Source organism: Cuculus canorus, chromosome 1 (assembly GCF_017976375.1).
Source record: "Cuculus canorus isolate bCucCan1 chromosome 1, bCucCan1.pri, whole genome shotgun sequence".
In the NCBI taxonomy this organism is placed as follows: Eukaryota; Metazoa; Chordata; class Aves; order Cuculiformes; family Cuculidae; genus Cuculus; species Cuculus canorus.
The window spans coordinates 61754765-61775166 of record NC_071401.1 but is presented as its reverse complement, the minus strand read 5'-3'; the positions used below and the strand labels follow the sequence as shown (position 1 = coordinate 61775166).

Here is a 20402-nt window from a genome sequence, read left to right as displayed (position 1 = left end):
TTAATGACTGCAGAACAGACAAAGGTTTCTTAGAAGCTTGGAAACTAAAAATCACTTGATATTCTGTATGCACAGAAGCTTAAGCCCAAGACGCTGAAGAGAAAGGAAGAGTTTTCTTGCAACAGCTTCCCCACTGAAGGAAACATGGTGGCACTGTGCACTACAATACAGCCCAAAATTCCCTCTTCTGTTTTGCTGTGTTTGCTGGTTCATGAATAACACAGCATACAACCACAAAAGAAAGAGGTACAAGAACTGCTGATGAAAGTGGAAAAGTAATACGTGGATATACTAAGCAAAAGACTGATGACAGAACAAAGATCACCTGAACCACATGGAGAGAAAAAAAATAAAGTCAGCAAAACACAGAGAATATGGAAATAAACTTGTGAATCATTTATATTCCCGTTCTTTCAACAACCAATTGTGAAGCCCTTCTGTGAGGTATGATTCTCTGCCCCTTCTGACTACAGTTTACCACTGCTGAAAGTTCTCCCCGTAAGCTCAGGTGGCAGATATCAGCACTATCAACCAGAAATATCAACCGCGGATAACTGATATACTCAGAAATACAGGGGGGATTGTAAGGTAGGATGCTACCTTCAATGGCATAATTTCCCTGAGAATATCTGAGGGATCTGTGTCATCTTCTTTCCATATGCATCCCAGTTTTGAAACAAAAACCTCAGAAGAAAACTCCAGGCAGCCCACATTATGCAATCCAGACACAGTTCCGAGCCGCTGTCTCAGACACAAACAGCGATGAAATAATTTTACCTTGCTGTGTATATGTAGTCATTAAAATCTGAGAAGTTCTCAGTGTTGGGAAAATCACATGAGAGGCTATGAGGAAAATAAGAGTTTTGCACTCAACAGAGTTGGATGGTGAGCACTAAGAAAGAGCAGAGGCCACGGTGAATAGAAGCTGAAGAGAAATGTACAGAAAATTGCTTATTTGCTAATCAATGCTGTGCATCTGGGGACAAGGTGGGAGGGATAAGGAAGAAATATAAGTGATGCATGATTAGGAGAGCGAAATAAAGTCTGATAAAGATTGTTTAATATCATATTGTTTCTTTGCTAACGTATTAAGTTTCCAGTCATTTGCATTTGTAACCAGTACAGAAGAATCTACCTTCATCAGAAATCTTGGATGTGTCACTTGGAATACAGAGCTCACTGCGTTTTCAAATCTTTTTCCACCACTGTTGGGATAAAGCATTGGCCAAAAATTCTTAAGAGCAGCACAAAGCTAACAGACACTAGATTGTCCACTTGAACAACCTAATGCAACGCTGTCTCAGACAAATCCAGCTACTACTGAGGCAGGTAAGATGACAGTCCAAACATGAATTTTGGTATTTAACTGCTCTTAATTAAAAAAAACGTCACACAGTTTGTGAATGGCTGTAGCTGATCACACAAGAACCCTAAATGATCCAATGCTTTAGCATTCCTTTCCAGCAGGCAAATAGCTGCTTGGGAGAAAGAACAAATTGCCTGAAAGCCTAATTTGCAGAAGTACTTACAACAGGTGAAATCTCTGGCTCCTTTTAGAACTTTGCTGCAGTTTTCCCTTGCTTTAGGTGTTTTACTGTGATGTCTGGAAACCACATAGCAATACTTGAAGAATATTAAAAAGATTTTGGGAAGACACGGACTGTGCATTTGCTTTAACTTCACCTCTTAGGGGCCTTTGGAACTATGCATCCAAAATGCAAGTGCTTCTGTGAAACATGCCCTAGAGCTACAGGGGAGACAACCCAATCAACAACCACCTTCCTGTACTACAGCAGAGTTACTCTAGTTCTGTAGTGGGGAAACAGGCACAAGTATTCAGCTAGGAAACTTGGAAGATAGCTCAAAGACCATGTTTACCAGCAATGAGCAAAGGATTTGTGAGGTGAAACACCTGGTGCTAAGGACCTGAAGGCCACACTGTATGTATTTTGGGTGGATTAACGTTGGGCTAGCTCCAGGCTGGGGCCAGCGACCAAGTGGCACCTCGTGTACTTGATCTGCTCCAGTAGCAGATCAACTGCGCTTCTGGAGAGTGCCTTCCAGTCCAGCTCCATCCAGAGGGAATCTAGTCTGTGAGACTGAAACAATTTTTACTCTGTGACTCAAAGATCATTTAACAGAAAAAAATGAGAAGAAAGTGCTCTGCTGACTGAAAGATAAAACACTATGTAAATGTGCCTAAAGAAACAAGATAGTAACAGCCTAACTCACACCAATGAAAATTTAAGAGTGCTGTGTAATTTTGGTAAGCAGCAGCCAAGAGCACTAACAAATCTGTAAAACACCACTGTCTTCCAGTGTAGAAAGCTCCTAGCGCCTGAAACTATTAATATTTCCCCTCAGTAACTACTACAAACAAAGCAAAAAAAGTAGTCACAAGAGCAAAAATCAAACCCTGGGCTTCCAGCTCAGAATTTTATAGAACAGGTGACCAGTTCTTAATGCAGAAATTACTTTTTATCTCATAAATGCAGAAGTTTAATAATCCTTTCAAGTTTCCCATTAAATACCATTTGGAAAAAAAACCACACCACAACACATTTATACACGTATGTACATGTATTACTTTACCTGATAGATAAACCCACTCATTCTTGGACTGGCAGACAACATTAGCAAAATGTTAGGGAAGAGAAGAAGATACCTTTCATTCTTTTCCTTATCAAAAAAGAAAATGAAAAAGTAAATACAACATCACAAGCCCCCTCCCACCTTTTTCTGTTTTAAATTATTGAAAACTGCAAGCAACGTTACAAATCCGTAAGTACACCACAAATGTTTGGTCCTGGCAAAATTAACTTCCCATAAAAATTTTCTTTTAATAAAAGCCAGAAGTCTTTTATTTTCTCTTTGAAAAGTGCTAGTAGCACATGTCTATACTCCTGGAAAAGTACAGCCTAATATTTTAAAATAGAAATTTTACAGACTGGATGAAATACTGACCTTGCTTATTAAGGTAACAACTGTTTTGCTGATTTCAGCAAAACCAAAACTATACGTTGCATATATTTCCTGATATAATCTAGATGGATCTTGTTACAGTAATGTCAGAATCATGGTCTCTCAAATTGGAAGGATAAATTTTTTGAAAGATATTGGATTACAGCACAAAGTAGAAAAAGATTATGAAAAAAGAAAGAATGCCTATATTTGCAACAAAAACACCCATTACTTCACTCTGGTTTTAATTTGCTAATTTTGCTTTTGAAGTCATTCTTTGTGGTTTTGTTTTGGGGGTATTTTGTGCAACGAAGAGGTTTACTCTTAAGGTACTACTACAGACAGACCAAGCAAGAGAGAAGCATTAAGGTATAATGTTTTAATTTTAATGATAAAACACATACCCACTGACAAAGCTCCTCTCTCAATTTCAAGCATCTTTGCAAAACACTGCAATTCCTTAACAAGTTTAATCTGCTTTTCAGTTAACACACAAGTGTCTAGGTAATTTTTTAAAAGAAAGAACAAAACCAATTGCCTTTGCACAAATGAAATTGCTCCATATCTAGTTTAAAAAAAAAAAAAACAACCTGTAATATTATGCAGAAGCTATCAGCTCTACTGAATCTTATTTTAAAATATTCTGTTGCATAAACACTTTCTTCTTTCTTCATATTTACGGATACCTTTGCTCTAAGGAAGGAAAATGACTGAATGAGGTTGCAATTCAAAAGCCCCCATCAGGTTCAAAGCTTCACTGATCTTACAGGGTAACAACTTAGAGTAAAGACATGTTAGTAATCTGTATAACATCTCCTTTCTGTTAGCACTTGCTTTTAAGAATGTTTTAAAATTATTTCTCAAGGACAACCTATTGCTTGTGTGTTTTTAATTTGGTTGGTTCATTTTTAAACAAGTCACCTAAGACTGATGTGTCGCCTTCAACTCTGCAATGTCTCCTCTTATTCTATTTCTCCAAAACCACTTGGGTCTCAAGCTTGTATTTCACACTTTCCTACTTGAGAAAAGTGTACAAAAGAGCAACAAAAAAGTATGCCTTAAGACACCTTACAATAGAAAACTTGAAGGCTTTTGTTATTTAAAATGCATCATAATAACTGCTACGCAAAATGATCCTGTAACATAACTACATATGGAAAACCACGTTTAATTATGCAGTTTGAAAATAGTCCTGCAAAATCATCTTCCAATGTTTATAACTGGTATATTCTATTATGTAAATTTTACAGCTGAGACCACCCCTTTTTGAGGAAATTTATTTCAAGCTTTGTAATAAAAGCCTTAAATCAGCAGAGAGAGTAGTATCTAGATTAGTATCTCCGAAGCATTCTGTTTATTTCTGCTGCACAATGGTTAAAATAAGTTTTATTGAAAAAGCAAAGAAAGACCAATAGTGAAGATGAGAAGGACATTACCTCACTTCCAGCACACTGAATCATGACCTGGGACATGTAAATCACATTGCCAAGTGTTTTAATATCCTCTCCCTCCCAACAACGGATAGCTTCCGTCAGTATTTGTAGTTCAAGTTCTTTCCGTTTCCGTACTTCTTGACATTGTGCCTAACAAACACAGGGAAACACAGGGAAAAATACCATTCTTATCAACTCTATCCATTTGGAGGTTAAAGGCAGAAATACCACTACAGTTATATTTACTGTTGTGTTTATAGTACAAATACAACAGCACCTAACTTGAAATGTTTTCATTTAGGAGACTCTTACCAATATTTCTTATAAAACTAGTCTTGCCAACGTCAATATTATTACTTTTCCTTTCAATACACTGACTTCAATTACCTCTGTTTTTCAAACTTCTCCTTTCTTTAAACGTGTATCTTTGTACTTCCAACCAAAGCTGTCTAGGCTCAGTGGAAAAGAGTAACACAGCTGTGACAAATACACATGATGATACAACAAAGCAACTTCCTTCAGTAAAAAGAGCCATACCAATTGTGCAAACTATGAGTGCGTATAAACTTGTGTCCCTATTTTTATTACATTTGTCTAACCTGCTCTACTAGCTGTACTCCCATTCATTTGAATTTTTCTCAACAAGTTGTCTTTCCTCTTATTTGTAAAGCACCAAACAGAATGGGATCCCTGAGCCTCCTCCGAACACAGATAACAGTAAATTTCTGCTTTCAAAAATGAAAGTTGAAAATGCCAGCTTACCAGCAGCACACACTCCTAACAGAATGCACAAAACATTAAGTTTATTGTAACCAAGACTGCATTAAATATATGCCTGTTGCAGTTGATGCATGTTTGTTTGTTTTAAGGACAGTAACAGATAGCTCATCTGTTCAAATAAGGCCTCCTGCTCTAATTATTGCTACACGTTTCATATTTTCTGAACTTCACGAGCACTTCATCTTCTCTCAACTTCTACACCACACGCCTAGAGAGAACACACTTCATAAAAAAACTCAGAAAACATACTTAATTGTTGTAAAGAAGCCCTCCTTCAAGACATTAGTTATGTTAGCACTAGTAGAGCAGGAGACAAAGCACAAGCAAGAGGGCAGACCAAGAGGTGCAGAATGCTTTGCATGGCTTCCTCAATAGCCTATTTGCTATAACTCCCCAGCAAATTACCATCCTTAGCTCTGCTAACAAACAGCATCACTTTCCCAGCTTTCAAAAATTTCTTATACAAACATTTCCAAAAAAGCTTCACTTCTTTAAAGCAATAGAGAGGAACGAAAATACGACACATTCTACTTAAAATATATCATCTATTTTTTACGGCTCTTACAGAAAGATTTTTGAAGGCAGTCATGGATTTTTGAATATCTGGACGATCCGGATGATAATCCTAAAAAACGGAGATAATATACATAAAAACTTTAGTCCTAGTAAAATAAATACTAAAATTTTAGAGGTTTAACTAAAGATAAATAAATAATTCTGTAAATTAGAAGTTGTAGGCCAATCTGCTCTCTTTTCACAGCCTTCTTATCCCTACACCAAATACTGGTAGTCTTGCTTCTAGTCAAAATGAAGAGTCACTTATAACATTTCTACTTATATTTAAAACAGAGCCAGAAGTTTTACAAGACGTACTGGGTAAGAGATTTGGAAATTCCAGTAGGAAAATGTTTATTTCAAGGATTTTATTTGGCATGTTAACTTTGTGACAAACTAGATTCCTTGCAGAGTAGTATGTTCTGCTGTCATTGACTGACAAACTAAATCATGTGACAAGACCCATACACTTTCCATTTCTCTCCCTCCTTCACGCTTCGAAAATCTAACCTGAAAATCTATATATAAATCTAACCTATAAACCAATCTAACCTATAAAATGCAAAGGTGGAAACAGTAGCTCCTCAAACTCCTTCCTCTACTGGATCGATCTTTTTTGGACAACGTTCAGTAGAAGTCACAGGGACTATTCTGGTGACACATTCAACATGCTGAGGTTCTAAGACGGGAAGCAGCACTCCCGCTACAAAATAAAGTAGCCTCAAGTAGTACGCAGCAGATACATTCAAGTCAACCAAAGACCCTGCAAGACTGTTGTAGGAGCGAAGATTAGCTTCACTGGATAGTTTTACTCTCAATGATCAGCTTCCACAGGGCGTCTTGTTGCACTAAGTTTTAAACCATTGCAGCCCATATTTCAGAAGGCTGGCAGAAGAGCAAACAAATGTAATTTTGGGTCCCATCATGTTTGACATGTACCTTTAAAGTAACTGATGCCAAATCATCATTAAGCTGGAACATAAATGCTGATAAGATATACCTCCATGTGCCTTTCAAGTTCTTTGAGTAACGTGGGGTATTTATCCAGACGCATAAAGGGTTTGCTGAGGCCCGTGGTCAGTACAAGGATCCCAGGGCTGTTGGCACCTTTCACCTCCATGAATTCTCCTAGCTCCTCACTGTGTACACAAGATATTCAAACAGGTTAAGACCAAATTACCAAGACAATTCAAATTATTCTTCTCTTCAGTCTTTCATCCACAACGAATTCTGCCAATAAAACAAGAGTCCAAATAAATCAAAAAGTAATTCAAGTATAACCTAAGTGCTGTGATCAGTTTCTTCATTAAATAAAACACAGGAACAAAGATATGTGCAGATTCAGGGTCCATTCCGGCCAAAACAGACATAGGATCAAACCCATCATTCTAGGCAACCGATGTTCAAAGACAGCTCCTAAATGCTACCCCACGTGAGCAACCATTACAGAACAAAGCCATTTGTGCTATATTTTATTACTCAGACCTTTATTCTAGTAAGATGACATCTGACTTAAGAGGTGGTTTACACAGGTAGTTCACAAGTATAAATGGGTCAATAGCTTCATATTTTATCAAGTAGTGATAGTTTTAAGGTGTCATGAACCAATGGGAATATAGAGTGTTGCAGAACCTTTTCTCTTCCCACACTTCCATGTAATGACCTCATCTCACACATCCAAGGTGGTACTGCGAAATGACCTAACTAACCAACAGCCAGACAAATAGTAGACCATAGGAGAAACAAATATTGAACAATCTATCCTCAAACAAGTTCGGATTTCACTGAGGGTGTACTTACACAATACACTTCTTTTGACAGCAAAGTTGCCAAAAGAAATCAATGCTCTTCAAGCATCATGAACTGCTACTTCCCCTATCCAGATTTTTTTTTTCATATTTGAATCATTTCTAAGAATTAGTCCAACTCTTCAACTTTTTCACATTGACTCAGTTAAGAAAGCAACACATCCTGGGAATTTCAGCTCTCTTTGCTATCAAGGAAACTTAAAATAGCTACATCTTCTGCTTCCTTATAAAACAGAAATTTTAGAGGACTGTGGTAGATGACAAACTTATCAAGAACAAAATGACCCCTTCTCCATGGGGAAAGGAAGGTATGCCCAGCCTGTATTTCTGCGTTCAGAAACTACAAGTTACAGAAGAACATGGGAATCTAAAGACAAAAACTAAATAAGGAAAATTGAGAAGGTTATTTATTGAAAAGATAACATCATCTTGCATTCGGGGTATGTCATTCTAGACACCTGCAGATGGTGTTGCTCATGTTTTGAGCTCCTGTTATAGTAAATTAACTAGTTCTCAAAAAAAACACAACAAAAAAACACTATTCTTGTGTAACAGTCATGTAAATTCCACTCTAAGATACCCTAAAAGTCCTTACTTTCTACTGATCAACAGCATTTTGCCCCATAAGTCAGAATTACTACTTAAAATTTTTATTCCCTCCCTCGTCATTGACATAAGCTCATTTTCCAAAAGAAGCCTTAGCCAGCTACCAGATTCAGTACTTTTAGAAAGTGTGAAAATAGTGTCAAACATCACACAGCAACAAAAGAGGTTCATTTGTACATTACAGCCACATTAACAAGAAGGGAAGGACAAGGATCTCCAAACCTATGGCATATTGTTTCCCCACAGATGTGAAATCAAATCTTGACCTGCTCACTTTCCCTAGGAAAACTACGCTGATGGGGCATTGTCATAATACACCTGCTCAATTAACAGTGACTCTCGGTATATAAAATCATTATACAGATTAAGACAAAACAGACCTCCCTACTTTCCGAAACACACACATATTCCTTCCCATTTCAGAAGCAGTAACATTTTGCTTATTTATTTCATTTGTCGAAATAGAAGAAGAAAGCGGAACAAGAAAATGAACTGCAACCTTCCCATCCCAATGTAAGTGCTTTACCCATCATCCCACTCTGACCTCTCCCTCACAGCTGCTAAAGCTTCCCCTAAGTTAACAGAAGAGAATGCAGTTTTCCATACAGTCTACTCTAATGTTTACTTATCTTCAGATTAGTTGATTACTATTTACTTAATGCTACCTTGATTAAACACATACAGCACCGCTCCTGAATTGTCAGGTCCACCATAACCTTTTAGAGCACTTCACCCCCACTCCAGAACCAGACACTCCTTGATGCACGTATTTGTGCCATTTTTGCAGTACTCAACTGCAGAGACAAGAAAGCAGGTGGTGGGATTTCCCAACACCTGCTTTGCATTTTATATATGCATAGAAAAGGGCTCGGCACCCTTGAGAACGGCCACAGTTCCACTAGGCAGACTCTGCTACATCCCTCTCAAATGATACTTATCAGTGACTTCAGATCTCCCAAAATCAGCTTGTGATACAATCAGGTTTAAGCCAAAATTAAAACCCACTGAAATATCTCCTGCAGTACCTTGCATAAAAAATTACAGTAATGCACCACAGATAAATCTGAGCAGTTCTCTAGCTTAAACTTATATTTAAGAAGTAAAGCTGTCCAATTCCGAATACCTAGAGCCTGAAGACCTATTTTGCCTTTCACTTTTCCTGGTCACAGTCCCTACTCAGCAAAAAACCACACCAACTTCAGAACTTAATGACTGGTTCTGGTGACACCCTGAACATGACTAAGGATTTTGACTCATGTTTTGGTTTTACAGCGTTACCAGTTACTTGTTCATCAAAGACTCAGGCTAATTCACTGAAATATTAAGCTGCATGGCTACAGTGTGGTGGCAGGTCTTATGCTCCTGACTCAGCTATGTGGGAAGAAGCTGTTTCCAGCAAGGTGATGAGGCATTGTACAGATGAAAGTATGCCACACAGCTTCCGACGGAAGCTTTACCAAAGACCACCTATGAAAGTCCTTCTGTCGGAAGGCACTTGGTGGTTTTAAGTTTCAATTCACTGTGTAGGACACTGATCACATGCACACCACCAGGCTATTATTATTATTATTATTATTGTTCACTAACAATAATAATAATAAGCACCTCCATTAACCTGGTTTGAGCTAAAGCAGAACCAATTTTAACTTTTCAGATAAGCCTCATCTAACTTCATTTTCTGAAAGTTAACATGTTTTTCAGACAGTGTCTGTCTCTAGAAGTGATAACGCTTAAAATTTATGATTATCACCAAAGTAACGGGGCACTGGTATGCAGAAAGACCATTGCTTATACTTACTTCTATAGAAACCAAGGTTATTCTCAAGCTCATGGAATGCCGTTAAGTCAAAGGGGCAAAAAAGGGTCGCACCTCCAGCAAGAAGCAGACAGAATAGGTGACCCAAAATTGACTAGTATTGACATGTATTCTACCCCATACATGTCATACGCAGTAAAAAAATAAGGAATCGTGAGGGTCAGGCCCTCTGCTTCAGTAGGTGGTGTCCAGCAAGGACTATGTCTTTCCTTCTGCCTTGATCCCCAAACCATGCATTCCTGAATCCAGTTCCTGAGTCCAGGTCTCATCTGCCACTGAGTTCAGCCCAGGACCTTTTGCCTATTCCTGCTCTGCAGCATCAGTGGTGACATACAGTCATCAGGGGGTTAATTTTTTTGTATTTGCATATATTTTATTATTTTCTTAGTATTTTCCTTCTTACCACTGATTAATTAAAGCTATTTTAAGCTTCCAGCCTACAAGTCGCGCCCTTGTTTCCCTTTCCCCTTTCCCTTGGGGGTGTGGGGAGGGGTGTGCAGACAGATGGACTGGGATCACAGCTTCTTGAGGTTAGCTGCTAACCAAGCTGGGAGAGGGGGGGCTAAACCACAACACCCATCCATGTCAGTATCATAAAGTTACATTATATATGGTACTTGATATGTTATCTCCACCTATTTTAAGTGAAAGACATTTGCTACAAAAAACATCAAAAAGTAAGTGTTCAAATTAATTCTTTGCATTTTGTTTCCTTCGGACAGGTCCACAGCCCCTGTTGCCTAACTTTATCAAGCATTCCCTTTTACATTACCTGTTATTCTTCCCGGCTTCAGGCAGCACAATCCTTTCACTTACCTATGCAGCTTCTCTTTCCTCCCCAGCATAGCAGTATGTTCTACAAGACTCACAAATAACAGCGCTATTTTTTGCCTTTAAGATTACAGAGAGGCAAACATACCCCTTGTCTCCAATTCCTAATAACTTCGGCCATCTCCATGTTGCTGGGTACATTATATAAATGGTATTTGCTGAGCTATCCACTAACAATGTTTGCACTTTCCCACTCTCCCCCTATTTGTTTTAAACTTAATGCCTCTGCAGTAGGAAGAACATTGTGCATGTGGATGAAATAGTGACTATTCCTAACTTTCATTATCACTATTCTATCTCTTCCCAACTTCGGCATTATGAAATGGATATGTGAGAAAACAGGAAAAAAATTCACTGTAGCCTGAATTGAAATCAACTGCTTGGAAACCTCAGATTAAAAGCTGATGTAATCTTGTTTTCACTGTCTACTCTTTGATGCCTTTAACTAAACACGCTCTGTGGTTATGCAATGTTGCAGCAGTTTCCAGGCCATCCGCTGCTCTTTGATACAAGACATTTGGTTGTTTTGCACCTCCTTTTTACTTAATCACAATATAAGAACTCAGGAGCAAGTTTAAACCTCAGCTCACTTGAAATGTACACAAAATCTTGAAAAACATGCTTAGCGATGGCATCATCAGGAAGCCTTTCACACAGGGCAGTGTTAATAGGTATAATTAAAACTGAATGACGTAGTTTTCCTCCCAACATTCCCAAGAGGACAATGTCTTCTTTCATAAGCTTCTGCGCTTCCCTCTGACAAGTTTTGACATGCTGGCCTGTTCAAAGTCTAGAATGAACACACGCACACTTTTAATACAATAATACCCGAAATTTTGTCTGAGCAGTTCTACCATACAGACCCTGTTAGCAGTCTACACAAGCCTGCTATCCCTGCAGTTTCATGAACATAAAATATCTGGCAAAATGGACATTACTTTAGCTCAAAGCTTAAAGTGAAGGTCTTTCATTTATTCACAGCAGACAAACACAATACAGAGCACAATGGAAAGGTTTACTTTCAGTAAAATATCCAAGAGTGAAAATACTGTTTGAATATGACAAGAGTTCACAAATGTTTTGTAATTAATAGCAGCTTAAAACTCAGTGCCTTTAGTTTAAGAGCGCAGCTGCTTGGGCAAAGACAATGGCTCTTTCATGTCACAATTTCAGTTGATGCCTGCAAGTACCACACTCTCCTAGGCAGTATATGCTAAATAAAACTCCAGCCCACAGCTAAGCAGTAAGTTTTCAGAAGAGGCATCATTTAGCTGAACAAGAAAAGTTTCTGAATGGTGAAATCATCAACTTAGTCACAACTGTCTAAATAAGTAGCTTTTCAGCAAGAGGCATCCAAGACTTGAATTCACTACCTGCGTCATTTTACAGAATGAAATGCAGAGACGCATACAAAAGCGCTGTGTTTCTTTTATCCTGAAATCTCATGCTGAAGAGCTCTCCCCACTCCAGACCAAGGCTCATTCACAGCTTGAGACATTTTAAAGGTCACCATGAAAAGTGTTTTTAAGCCCTATTAATATATTCAAATCTTTCTTAGTACAGCTGCCTCAAAAGCTGCAAATCAGACTGAGAGGGAGGGAGGAAAACAGGTTCAAATGTGCCTGCAATAACGGAAGTAAAAAGCCATCTAAAACTTGAGGAAAGCACATCCAGGAACTAAAACGTATATGTTTAAAATCACAACTTACACTTCTGAAGCAGGTGTCTGTTTGTAATAGATGGAGCACGAGCTATCACTGCTGAGGGGTCTGAGGACTGCACACAGGCACCGCATTTTGAGAGCGTTGTGGCACAGCTTGGCTCAGCAACCCCTCAACTGCAGCTTTTAATTTCCCAGTGCTAAACTTCCCAGTCAAGCTCCTCTCCCGGGGACTGTTGCTTGGTGTATGACATCAGCCTGCACACTTGCAGGCTCAGGGATGCACCGAAGTGGGGGAGGCACAAAGAGTTTTCTGACTCAAGCTGATCTGTATTCCATGCTCCAGTTACTCGGAGTAATTGTGATGTTTCAGCTCCACAAATTTTATCTAGACTGCCAAGTCTACAATGCAAGTGCAGAATATGCTTGGGACGTGTTATCTAAGAGAACAGAAGAATCTAGCAAAATTAATCTTTGAACAAGCAAAGATTTGTGAACAGCTTTCTTTCAGCTAAGAATCTGCTCTGCGCTTGCCACTTCACAAAATAAGAAAAAAACAAGCGTATATTACTAATTTTTGGCTGCTTTTTCATGAAATTAAACTTTCTGTTGGAAAAATTTTGCTTCCATTTTGTTTTAAAATCTACATGGCGTTGTTTAAGCAAAGGAAATAGCTTAAAAACCTACTCTCAAAAATTACCTACTTAACGCTGATTAATGGGGTCTGTAGTCTCCATATTTCTTCAGAAGAGTTTTATGCCCACTGATCAGTGGGGCTCATGACTTCTTTTTCACAACATTATCCACCCATCAGTGATTTCTATACTTAAAATGTTATTTTGGATGCAGTCCAAAAAGTCTCAGTCCTAGCTTCTGCCTTCTCTTTTTATTTGCTGGAGTTTCCCCTTGCACTGAACTTTGTGGCTTGTGACCTTCCCCGGGTAGGTAACATCTCATCTTCCTGGGACTCCTTACTGCCCTGTAATTATCCACTTCTGTAGTTCATATCCAACTAGGATTTTTAATTTGAAGGAAATAAATTCTTTCATGCCTTCGGTTGCTCATTCTGTTTTTTCTCTTACTGGAAGGCAAGCATTACGTCTATGATCAGCACACAGAGCAATCAATGCTAATTTGACTAAACATTACAACCTCGAGGCAGTCCTGCAAGGAAAATTCTCTCCAAGAGTAACACCTATCCTTGGACTTGAACTAGGATTCTCAAGAAAAATTGGGGAATATTAGAAAATGAAACCTCGTACAACACAGCCAAGGAGGTATGACGGTTACGGAATAAAGCAAATTAAACAGAGAATGCATACACTGGCACTATGGCCACAATGCGTAAAGGGAACAAGGAAAACAAGCTAAGAGGCAGTGGTAGAAACAGGCAAAACATTGATCTCTGCACGAACCACTGCTCAGCCACACCTGACGAGCTCTACCTCTACAGCTCTAGCTAGTGGCTTAAAACACAATTACAAGACACGATGACAGACCTAAGGAAAAATGACTTCATTCTTAAAAGTTCATGAATCATTACACAAAGGATTTCAATTCTGGATAATATATGCAATGGCTCCGAAACAATCTGTCAGACAAAAAGTACCTACCAAATTTCTAGACTATATGAAATTGGAAAAATTACATTGAGCACCAACTCTAACACCTGGATAAAACTTCCAGTGCCACAAGCGGAACCAAGAAAAGAATCTGTTCCTAGACTTAAGAGGAAGATTTAATTTTCTCTTCTTGTTGTGGTTATCAGAGGCAAATAAAACTTCAGAAACATAGAGCTCTAGAACCTTAACTCCTGTGTGGGCTGTATGAGGTTTTATTTCTGCATATGCACATACACTCAAGGTCTCTAATAACAGTTATTTCAATATTTTCTCTATTAATAATTAACTTAAGGAAATGAAAGATGTTTGCAGCTTTGAAGTTCTGAACATGATAAAATCTTGTAAGTAATATAATTAACACCATTTGATCCAACTGTTTAGAAATATGCACACATATGAATATACATATGCACACACATCCTTACTTTACATTGTGTAAAAAACCTCCATATTTCTGCAACATATGATTAAACGGTAAATGGCGAAGAGAAAGACTAAGGACAGGCTAGCATTCATGCTGAATGTGGTAAAAAAAGACAGTCATATTCCAATTGAATGCATCTTTTAAATCTCCAACCCCATCCCAAGTACAGCTATCTAGAAATGACTCGACAAAAATGCTATTGAAAAAAAGCAGCTTTTGACCAAAGTCCAAAATAACTGAGTAAGTTAATATCATCTGGTTTTATCTATATATATATGCATACACACACAGGCCTTTTAACAGGTGTCAATGACATTTTAAAAGGTATTAAAATACTAACTAAAGAGCACGATTTATACTACAGAAAATGACAAAAACCTCATATGCATAATATTCCATCAAACCAGATGACTGCTTACAGTTTTGATGTTACAGGGATCCAACTGGTCAAAGAAACAATACCATTAATGCTTAAAAACAACAGCAATTTTCCTTTAAGTTCTTCTTACTCAATGGCAGTAAAAACACAATAATAAAGCTAGTATATTTTATACAATAAAAAAAAAATAAAGTGGAGGTAAATTTTCTGAAGTTTCCCTCAAGAACAATTATCTAGGAGACTTTTTGCTTCATTTTTGTTGGTATGATTCCCACCAAAAGCAAGTAAACTTAGCAAACTGCAGAAAACACTTTTATGTTGATAGAAGAATCTGATTTAAAGTTATCTGCTATGGTCTTTTTGTAGAACGGCTTTCAGAAGTACGATTAATGCATATGTGTTCAGTTTATGACAAGAAATAATCTTCTGAAGACAACAAGAATTTATTTTCCAAATCAAACCACTCCCAACTGCTCTTTTTTCCTCTAACATACTACTGAATAGGCACGGCTTTTACAAATATGACATTCCATTCCAAGAACTCTGCAAACATTTATTTCTCTGACATATTTTTGCTGATATTACAACACATATAATGCTTTTGGACCCTCTGCTAAAACTATACAAGTCCTCACTGTTTAAAAGTCTTAAATCTCTGTATTTGACATCTCTTAAAAATTTCAGCTTAGAACCTACTTCCACATCCAAATTACTTGCCTGCTCTATAACTTATACTGAATCCACAAGGATCTGATGTCAAGATGACTTTACAGACAAGAAGCTGAATCTTTCCTAGGACAACCTATGCCCAAAGCAACACAAATGAGAAGAAATGCTACTCTTCTCCGCCCACAGAACAAATAGCTTCCATGCCTCACATTTCTATCAGTTTCATAGACACTGCTATTACCTGTTTTCCAAAAGCTGTGAAACTTGCAATAATCCTTTACAAATACCTCCAGATCTTAAGAGATATGGATGATCACTTTGCTACCACTTGCCATCCTCCAGCTACAGATTAAAAGCCAGATCTCTGAATGAAAAGAGCATAAAGCCATAAAAAAGAAAATCTAAGCTTAAGAGTATTAAAAACCCCATAGGCGTGGATCACCTGAACTACTTACCACTTACATAAAGTGGGAGTGGAAATAGGACATTTGAAAGAAAATAAACAAGGGGTTTCATCGAGGGGGGGTTTGAACATATTTTTGTCCTGTTTCGTTCTAATTTATCATTGCTTTTGACAAAGAAAAACCAAAATCACCACAACCTTTTTTCTTCCTCCTGGATTTGCAGCTTGATTTTTCAAAGCAGGGTTGGAACATCGTTGCATGTCTTGCTAACACAAGTGATAGTTCATAGTATTCAGTAGCTAAAAGGTTTTTTTTATTTATACTACTGTAAGTAAAGCTCACAAATGTGCCACAAATTGTCACTGTTAAAACAAAATTTGAGCTCTTGAAAGATACTAACACTATAGAAAACAACTCAATTATGCTCCTTCTTGTTCAGGAAAAGTTAAGAATATTGAAAATACGTTCAGTTTTGCTCACCACAAGAAGGCAAAAAAGGTGAGGTGGAGAAGCAAAAAGAACAGACACGTTCCTAATATTTGTCCTATGTTTAACCTTCAAGCAAAGGCCATGGTTCGTCTTGCAGCCCCAAATTAACAGCGGCTGCAGCACATGTTCATCAGGAAAATATATAAGACAAGATTGCAAAAATGGACTTCTTTAATCAAGTTTGGGCCTCAAGTCTGTTCCCTCGAGGTGATACAGGGCATCCTCTATGCAAATTAAAGGTCAGTCCTACAGCTGAGCAACCTCCATCATAACTCAGCAACTTCTTACACAGGAAATACTGATTTTCTAAACTTGAAAAGCTCACGCTCCTTTCATATCACTCAAAAATAAAACCAAAAGTATATCATTATCAAGCCAAGTACAGGTAAGTTAAAATTCATCAACTGTCTGCTAGAAATCACACCAATTATGCCATAATTCCACAAACATGTTTCAATCTCAACATTTTAAAACAAAGATGATAATCAGTAAACTTCGACATACTCAGAGCCCAGCACGCATTCTTTAAATGAGAAAACACTCTCAAATAGCTGATACACACTGCCAAAAGTTCCATGTGACAATGACCAGTTTGTCACAGCTTTGTATTCTGTGTTTTTTTGTCTTTTTAAACAATATACTACAACTATTTTCTTCTTAAGCTCTACCATAGAAAACGAGTGACAAAAGAGACATCACAGCTTCACAACACAAATGTATTGTATGCACTTTTTTTTGTACTAAACTTAAAAGACCACAAAGCAAACATACCTGTGTTCTGTGAGAACATTTACTGCTGATGGATGGTTGGCACAGTATGCAAGGTACAAGCTTTTCATTTGTGGCATCAAATTCAGAAAACATCCTCCAACCCTCTGCTGAGCTTCAGGCAACCTAAAAACAGAGTAATAAAGATGAAATTACTGCAATACCAACCAGACATGAAAATAAATTGAAGTGTGGACAAGCAGTGTACACTGGGTTCAGGAGATTTGTTTTTTTCAGAGTTTTCTTTGCTGGGATTTTTTGTTAATAAACTCACGCAGATTTCTATGGTCCCTAACCACAGGCAGAATATGGTACATACCTGTAAAATGATCATTCCGCAAGATTTTTAAAGAATTAGTGGTAATCAGCACCTTCTTCAGGAGTTAGATTTTCAGTCAACTTATCTATCCGTTAGAACAGTTGACTATCCACTTACATATGCCATGCCAAATCTTAAAATCAGTATTTCAGCACTTAGACAAAAACTGGACAGGATGGCAACAGGATTCTCTCCTTCTACCCTACACCAGCAGAGACGATGGGCTTAAAATGTTCATTAAAAGATCTAAGTAGCACATTAAGCTCTGACAGCACAAATAGAAACCAGCTACCATGCAGTAACAGGCTGGGTTTAGACAACTGTCACTCATCTTGCTTTTTAAGAACCATAAGGCACTTTTATGCTGGTTTATAACCAGGGTCACAGTATTGCTTTAACACCATCAGCACAGAAATCCTTTCTAGATCTCACATTTTCTTCATATTTGATGCTCAAATGCACCACATTTGCTAAGCAGCAAAGGAAAAAATCTCACAATTCTGTTCAGAAGGTCTTATTTTGTCTAGCATATAATGGTAATTAAACAACAACAGCCTCAGCGACTTCAGCCAAAAAAAAAAAAAAAAAAAGATGACTTAGCAAAAGTATTCAGAAGAAAAGCTTACTTTTACACTATCTCGGTGAACCTAATGAGTTTTGATCATGTTCAGAGGAATATGCATACATTCATTCACATCCATAAAGGAGGACAGGATATGCGGAAATATAATATGAATATATAAAGTGTATTTTTTCAAAAGGTTTTAGTAGAAACTGTCATCTCAAATTGCACTAAGAAAATATCTGGAGTATAAATATCTGAAATTCGCTGCGTGGCACCAGCTTCAAACTGGTACATCAGCAGAAAGTGTATGTCTGACTTCTGATTTTGCATCTGTCTGAGTGGGAAGGGGGAAAGGAAAAGAAAAATGCAACTCTTCCAGTCTTATTCTTAGTACCTCCTTAAGCTGCACATTTCAGATGCAAATAAAAGCACATTCACATATTTTCTTTTTTAAATCTAAACTATTTTCAAGTTAAACACAAACGGATGAGAAGCAGCATATTCCATGCTTTCTTACTGCTACCATGTCACCCTTCTCAGAATCACTCAAAAATATCCATACTAGATTGCTTCCTATGTGAGAAAGACTAAACTGGACAAACAAGTGAACAACTTTGCAAGGGTGTGAGAAGGGATGAAACTCAATAATTATTTTCTACAGATCAACTCCCACTTGACAGACTAAGTCCCTTCAAGCTGTAGGTTCCATGGCCAAGAGTCAATTGTATATCACACACTTAAGTGAACCAGAAGATGGGGCAGTAAGTTTTCATCCATCCCAGACAACAAGCTTGTCCCTGACGCCCTGTCTAAATCGACTGTGCAACACGTGCAAGGAGATGATGTTTCAATTCCTCTCCTTGCATAAAGACTGCATCTCCTAACATTAACATGCAGAGTCACTGCTTCAGCCTGTTGGCAAGATGAGACACACAAAGGAATGTGGTGGTGGTGTTATCTATTTAGCTACTTTAAAACCAGTATTTCACACTGCTTTAAAGCTATATGAGTTTTCACTAAGTACTTAACAGAAACACTGCTAGTACAAAGGTTTTCATGTTAACATTAGTTCCAACAATTCCCTCTGGAAGATTACTGTTCTTATTAAAAGAAATGTTGTTTTTAAAAGTTCCAGATTTTCTGTAATTGTCCTGGATCTGTGCGTAAAGCCTCTAAACATCAATCTATAGCAAACTGCCTCTGAAAAAGGGAGAGATGCTCTAGTGAACTTCAGCAGAGAACCATTCATTCTCCAGGCAGGGGATGCTCCTGTCCTGCTCAGATACAGTCATCTTGTCCCACTCCTTTGAATTTTAAATATCATGGGCAAGTCCAAGTTCATCACAAGAAATTCTCCAGATTTCAAACAAGAAGTCTGTCTCTCTGTACAGTGACAAAAGTCCTACCCAATACAAAGTCAAAATTGACTGTACAGGTGTGTTCATCAAATCACGAGGTGGGGAAACATGCTTCCTTATTTGAAAGCAATGTTCATTATAGACACCCACATTATAGACAACCTGTGACTAGCACATCATGCCAGATACACTCTGATAACATTATCAGCACTCCTCACATTATGTTTTATTGTCTGCATCTTTATTTCTCTTTCAATAAAAGTTTAAATTCTAAAATCAATAGAGTGGCTGATTTTACAGGTATTTAGAGGAAAAACAGGTTTTCCTCAGCATATCATAGGAATGCTGTTTATTCTTACAGTCTTCCAAGCAGCATTTCCCGCCTAGCAGCTGGTCCCCCTTTAATAAATCTAGGCATGAGCTAATAGTAAGTCCTTCAAGTAATAGATGCGGCATAAGTCTCAAACTCTGAAGACATACTTAAGGCATAACGGAATTCAGTAGTAAGCGGTTCCAATACACAGTTGTTGAAAATGGTTAAATTGTCTTTTCATACTGTAATGCCAGAGAGGGGATGGGGAGTGAGAGTGAATTATGGCTGTTTCCACCAAGCAGACATCTGTCTCTTCTTAGTCTGCTGTTCTTTTAGCCGAATGAAAGTGTGACATTATTCTTTTTTACATGTTGCAAATGCCATGCAACTTTACACTGCACATTCTTTGTCGGATTAAGAGAATTAACAGACTGTATGAGGGGGTGGCAACTCATCCCCTTTGACTTTTTCTAATCCATGCTTTAGTTGCAAGTGTTCTACTATTTTAATAGGAACAATTAATAAATTATCACCTTTTACTGCTGAAAAACACTATGATTCAAAGCCCATCACCACATCATGTAAACTTTTAGTATTTAACGTGTTCAGTAAAGAGCAGTTATTTTACAGTTTATTTTGAAC

The 20402-nt window shown here is 37.8% G+C and overlaps 1 protein-coding gene across 7 annotated transcripts in view; it reads right to left on the bottom strand.

Moving 5' to 3' along the window:
- Positions 1–20402, bottom strand: part of ARHGEF7 (Rho guanine nucleotide exchange factor 7) — a 131482-nt gene that overhangs the window by 26396 nt on the left and 84684 nt on the right. For all 7 annotated transcript variants that reach the window (XM_054064681.1, XM_054064697.1, XM_054064714.1 and 4 more), the window contains 5 exons: positions 17209–17331; positions 6730–6868; positions 5740–5799; positions 4398–4544; positions 2593–2679 (listed from right to left, as the gene is read on the bottom strand). In XM_054064681.1, the coding sequence (XP_053920656.1) occupies positions 2593–2679; positions 4398–4544; positions 5740–5799; positions 6730–6868; positions 17209–17331 (556 nt within the window). The remainder of the gene's footprint in view (positions 1–2592; positions 2680–4397; positions 4545–5739; positions 5800–6729; positions 6869–17208; positions 17332–20402) is intronic.